The sequence below is a fragment of the Rhinopithecus bieti genome, unplaced genomic scaffold (assembly GCF_001698545.2).
Source record: "Rhinopithecus bieti isolate Rb0 unplaced genomic scaffold, ASM169854v2 scaffold_7884, whole genome shotgun sequence".
NCBI lineage: Eukaryota > Metazoa > Chordata > Mammalia > Primates > Cercopithecidae > Rhinopithecus > Rhinopithecus bieti.
Genome location: NW_016806331.1, coordinates 6,657,333 through 6,662,741, shown reverse-complemented (window position 1 = coordinate 6,662,741; position 5,409 = coordinate 6,657,333). Strand labels below are relative to the sequence as shown.

Sequence of the window (5,409 nt, the reverse complement as noted above, 5' to 3'; positions counted from 1 at the left end):
AGTAACTAACCTTGGAACACGTAATTCTAACTCCTAAATTGGACCTCTTTAGTCATTCACATCTAACTTCATTCAAGGCCTCTAATGATTCCTGTATCTGACAGCTCTTTCTCCATGTGATGTCAGATCTCTATATCTGATAGCTCTCTCAGGACTTCTGGGCCCCTTGGTTCTTTCATTCAAGTAGGCCCCAGGGTCAAGGGTCAAACCAATAGATGATTCCATGGCAGTTGGCAGTCCTGACAGCAGGCTGTCCCTGATAGATACAGAAGTGGGGAAGGGTGGGAGTTATGTATCTTCTCTATTTTATAGACTACTTCAACTTCTACTGCTGCCAATGCCTCAGCAACCACTGAAAGTTCAGATATCATCCTTCCTGTAACTAATCACTCAAGGAAGAGATCTACGAAATAGTGGTGGTGGTTCCAGCTAAAAATTTTCACTCGTAATGGTGCATGTTTCAAATAGAAGTATCCAGGGTATGAACATACTTTTGTCCTCCTGGGCCGTAGTCTTAATGGTGATGGGAATCACCTTAGATGAATGGGTTGAATTGATTTCAGAAGACGAAGGAATCAAGATAAACCACAGTCCATGGATGATATGTTGCCCTGCTGTTTGGCCAGAAGGTCAGAACTGTACTTTAGAAAGAGATGGGTGGAAAGGAAGGGTGTGTCCTTAACTTTGCTTTCCTTAACTTGCATTAATCTCACTAATGTACCTATTATTTTCTGGTGCAGCTTCTCAAGTTGCAGCGTTCTTCCTTCCATAGTCAATGCAGTCAAGGCAGATTCCAAAATCTCACCATTTAGGTGTTCTGGAGAAAAGTTTATATGTTCACAGCCTTAACTGCTAGGCATTTGAGAAGTCTCAGCAGTAGCAGCAGGGTGATCCACACAACTAGACATGTGGGTAAGAAAGAAAGGTAACTGGCATTAAATAGTCTGTATTGCCACTAGATGATAGGATGAATTGGGGTATTTAACAAGAAATGAATTTGAAGAAAATGATAGAAGAGAAAGACACATAGAGAGACGTCAGGATAGAGAACAATTGTTTCTGGTTCTCTTATTCAGCTTAAGGTTCCCCTGCTTCTTTGTTATTTTGCAACTTCTTTCTTATTGTTTAATCAAATCTTTCACCCTATTCCAATTTTCACCTAGAGATTTCTGGACCCCAGGTAGAAATGAGTCTAGAAGAAATATCTGTACTCTCAAAACAGCTTTTGCTTTCCAACAGATGACCTGAAAGTGGTCAGGATTATGATGATGTCGATCCTTGGCCTTTCCTTCCTCCTTAACTTAATCCTGGGTATGAAATTCACCTATCTGATTCCTCAAAATAAATCTATACAACTCTTCACTGCTATCCTCAGTTTCTCCTCAGGTAACTTCCTGGCTCCCCTAACACAGGCTTGTAGGTGTACTTTGATGGGTGGGTTCAGGCTGCAGTCTCTGAAAACGTATATATATATATAAGTTTATATATAAAAAACCATATATATGTTTATATATAAAAAAACACATATATGTATAAAACCATATATATGTTTATATATTTATATATGTTTTCATATATGTTTATATGTGTGTATGTGTGTGTGTGTGTGCGTGTGTGTATATATATATATATATCTGTAGCTTCTGAGTTAGATCTACCATAAAAGCAGGAGCAGGATCAGTCTTTGGGCAAGGTGCAGTTGGACCAGGTGGAGGTTGGGAAGTCAAGTGTATATGGAATGAAGACTTGCATCAAGGAGCCAAAGTTCCTCAGAAAGGACTTTTTTTTTTCCTTTTGTCCTTTTGACATCAGGTATCCTTCTGCTCTGGGCACTCACGCTATATCACAATAAGCTGAAGCAAGGCCAATCCATGCACTTCTCTAGTTATAGGATCACCTGGATCATGAATACTGCTTACTTAAACGTTTTCTTCTTGTCTGTCTGTGGTGAGTGTCTCCAGGGCCCTTGAAGGGTGTTAAGAACCAATCCATCCCCGACAGAGGGAAGGGTAAAAAGATGGGATAGGAGAATAGAGGGAAAAGTGCCAAACCTTGCATTTTAAAAGGCTGCAGCTCACCTGGATTCATTCTCTGATGACAGTTCTTCCAAGAAGAGTGGGAGGTCAGGCTTATGCGAGATGTCTGCTGTGCCTGGCCTCAGAGGGCAGCTCCTCATCTCTGCCTTTTATTTTGCCTTTCACACCCTCCCCCACTTTAGGGTAGAGATAACCATCAAAGTTATGACCAAGGTGGGTGTCTGAGACACAATGCTCAGCCACTGTGGAGAGGAACAGTGACCCTGGGAGTACAGTGTAGTGTCAAGGCAGTTTGAGGGCAGAGAGAATATCTGATGCTAGATGGCCATCTACCAAAACCGAAGTCTCTCCTTTCCTAAGAAGTCTTTAAAATTCATTTGTAATTACACTTCCTAACCCAAAAGAAGCATGTTCTCTTTCAAAAGAATCCTCAATTTTCTTAAGCTGAGCAGAATTTAAGCTATTGTACATACACTTCCAGTTTCTTCCACTAAAGCATTCACCACCCAGATGGCTTTGGGTAGTTAAAAGGGATCCACTGGGCTTTGGGTCAGGGTCTTAAGCCAAATTGGAGGGAATTGCTTCTGACTCTCCATTTTCCCTTCATCCCACTCCCTGGAATCTCTTTTCCCTAGGAATCCTCTCTCTCCTAGAGTGCAAGTTGTCTACCAGTAGCTCTACCTGCCTGAACATCCATACATCTGACACAGAATGTAAGGAATCTGAGAAGTCTATCGAAGGTATTTCATTACCAGAACACACTGCAATGCCTCGTAGCATTGTCCGTGCACACACTGTGAACTCAAAGGAAGACATCCTAAACAAACAAGTTCAAACACGTCGCGTAACCTGGGCTCTGTGATTTGGCAATCTATTTCTTGCAGTATATGCTCATCTTTATGGAAAAAGCTTTGTGGGTGTGTGCTGTGTCTCCAACCATGTTGTCTCTATTTGGAATTATAGTCGGGGTTTGTAAAAAGATCTGGAAGATGGTTTTTTAAAAAATCCTGGCCTGCTGAACAAATAGTTTCTTCTGCAACATTTGTTGTTAATATAATAAATATTATAACGTAAATAATACTTTCTGTATTGTTAAGTCTATGCATCACAAACACTTATAATAATATATGATAGTTTTATTGTATTGTGAAATATTTCAAACATACCTAAGAAATACAAAACGATGATCAAACACCTATGTACACATCACCCAACTTTATAAAATTTAAACATTATTTCCTGAAGAAGTTTTTCAATTAAATTTATAGATATAACTGATGTTCCTCTAAAACTTCTCTAATTTCATTTCCCTCTCTTGTTTCCTATCATAAAACACTTTTAAGAATGCATTGCTGATGATTCATACTCACGTTGACATTTTCATTACAAATTTATGCATCTATAAAAATTATATAGACGAGCTTTTCAAATGTGCGAAAGTTGGTAACTATAACACTGTAGAGATCATGTTGTATTTATTTTAATAAATTGATGAAATAAATCTTCTAATTATTTTAGAATTCCTGAATCTATCTATATAAGCAGAACTTGGTTCCTTCATGCCTTTTTGTGGTTCATACTTTGTGGTGCTAAATAATATTCCATTGTAAGAATGTACCACAGTTTGCTTATCTATTTCACCTACTGAAGGACATCTTAGTTGTTTCCAAGTTTGGGTAGTTATGAATAAAGCTGTTATAAACTCCTGTGTGCAGGTTTTTGTATGAACATAAGCTTTCAACTTTTTGGGGTAAATCCCAAGGAAGATGATTGCTGGCTTATATGAGAAGAATGTGTTTAGTTTTGTAAAAAACTTCCAAACTGTCTTCCAAAGTGGCTATACCATTTTGCATTCTACCAGCAATATATGAGAGTTCCTGCCACACGACATCCTTGCCAGCATTTGATGTTGTCAGTATTTTGAATTTTGACCATTTTAATAGGTGTGAATATGTCTCGTTGTTTTAATTTGCAATTCTCTAGTGATATATAATATGAAAAGCATCTTTTCATATGGTTTCTTGGCATCCATGAGGTATCTGTTCCATTCTTTTGCCCTGTTTGTAATCAGCTTTTTCATTTTTTTGTTGAGTCTTTAAATGTTATTTGTGTATTTTGGATAATAGTCCTTTACCAGATATATCTTGCAAATGCTCTCTCCCGGCCCGTGGTTTGTATTTTCATTCTTGACAATGCCTTTTGTAGCACACTAGTTTTTAATTTTAATAAAGTCCAGCTTATTAATTCTTATTGTGCCTTCAGTGTTCTATCAAAAAAGTCATCATCATGCCCAAATTCATCTAGATTTTCTTCTGTCTTATCTTCTAGTTTTATGTTTCCACGATTCATTTTTATTTAATTTTTGTGGAAAGTATAAGGTGTGTGTTCAGATTTCTCTGTTTGCATGATGATGTCCAGTTGTTCTGGCACCATTTGTTGAAAAGCCTTCATTGAATTTACTTTGCTCCTGAGTCTATTTCTGGGCTTTCTGCTCTATTCCATTGATGTATTTGTCTTTTTTTTTTCACTAGTACCACATTGTCTTGATCACTACAGCTTCATAGTAAGTCCTGAAGTCAGGTAATGTCAGTCCTCTCACTTTGTTCTTCTGAAATATTATGTTGGCTATTCTGAGTCTTTTGCATCTCCCTATAAACTTGAGAATCCACTTGTCAATGTCCACAAAATAATTTGCTGAGATTTTTATTGGAATATGTTGAAATATATATATATATAAAGTTAGGCAAAATTGACATCTTGACAATATTGAGTCTTCCTATCCATGAACATGTAATATATATCCATTTACTGAGTTATTTGATTTTTTGTCACAGTTTTATAATTTTCCTCATGGATTTTGTTACAGTTGGTGCAAAAGTAATTGTGATTTTTACCATTACTTTTAATGGCAAAAAGCCACAATTACTTTTACACGAACATAGTATTCTGTTAGATTTATAGCTAAGTATTTTAACTTGGGGGGCGGAGCAAGATGGCCGAATAGGAACAGCTCCAGTCTCCAAGCACGAGCGATACAGAAGACTGGTGATTTCTGCATTTTCAACTGAGGTACTGGGGTCATCTCACTGGGGAGTGCCGGACAATCGGTGCTGGTCAGCTGCTGCAGCCCGACCAGCGAGAGCTGAAGCAGGGCGAGGCATTGCCTCACCTGGGAAGTGCAAGGGGGAAGGGAATCCCTTTTCCTAGCCAGGGGAACTGAGACACACAACACCTGGAAAATCGGGTAACTCCCACCCCAATACTGCACTTTAAGCAAACGGGCACACCAGGAGATTATACCCACACCTGGCCGGGAGGGTCCCACGGCCACGGAGCCTCCCTCATTGCTAGCACAGCAGTCTGCGATCTAACC

The 5,409-nt window shown here is 38.7% G+C and overlaps 1 protein-coding gene across 1 annotated transcript; it reads left to right on the top strand.

Annotated features, from left to right (window-relative positions):
* Positions 1–222: 222 nt before the first annotated feature.
* Positions 223–3,330, top strand: TMEM225 (transmembrane protein 225). The gene is made up of 4 exons (XM_017875675.1): positions 223–629; positions 1,240–1,386; positions 1,813–1,947; positions 2,672–3,330. The coding sequence occupies exons 1-4, from the start codon at positions 449–451 to the stop codon at positions 2,896–2,898; spliced, it is 690 nt and encodes a 229-aa protein (XP_017731164.1). The 5' UTR covers positions 223–448; the 3' UTR covers positions 2,899–3,330.
* The last annotated feature ends 2,079 nt before the right edge of the window (positions 3,331–5,409 follow it).

What these genes read in the sequence shown, in the direction of transcription:
- TMEM225 (XM_017875675.1), top strand. Translation starts at nt 449, where the DNA reads ATGGTGCATGTTTCAAATAGAAGTATCCAGGGTATGAACATACTTTTG. An exon ending in TATCCTCAGTTTCTCCTCAG is followed by an intron (nt 1,387 to 1,812) that starts GTAACTTCCTGG and finishes TTTTGACATCAG; the next exon opens with GTATCCTTCTGCTCTGGGCA. An exon ending in TTTCTTCTTGTCTGTCTGTG is followed by an intron (nt 1,948 to 2,671) that starts GTGAGTGTCTCC and finishes TCTTTTCCCTAG; the next exon opens with GAATCCTCTCTCTCCTAGAG.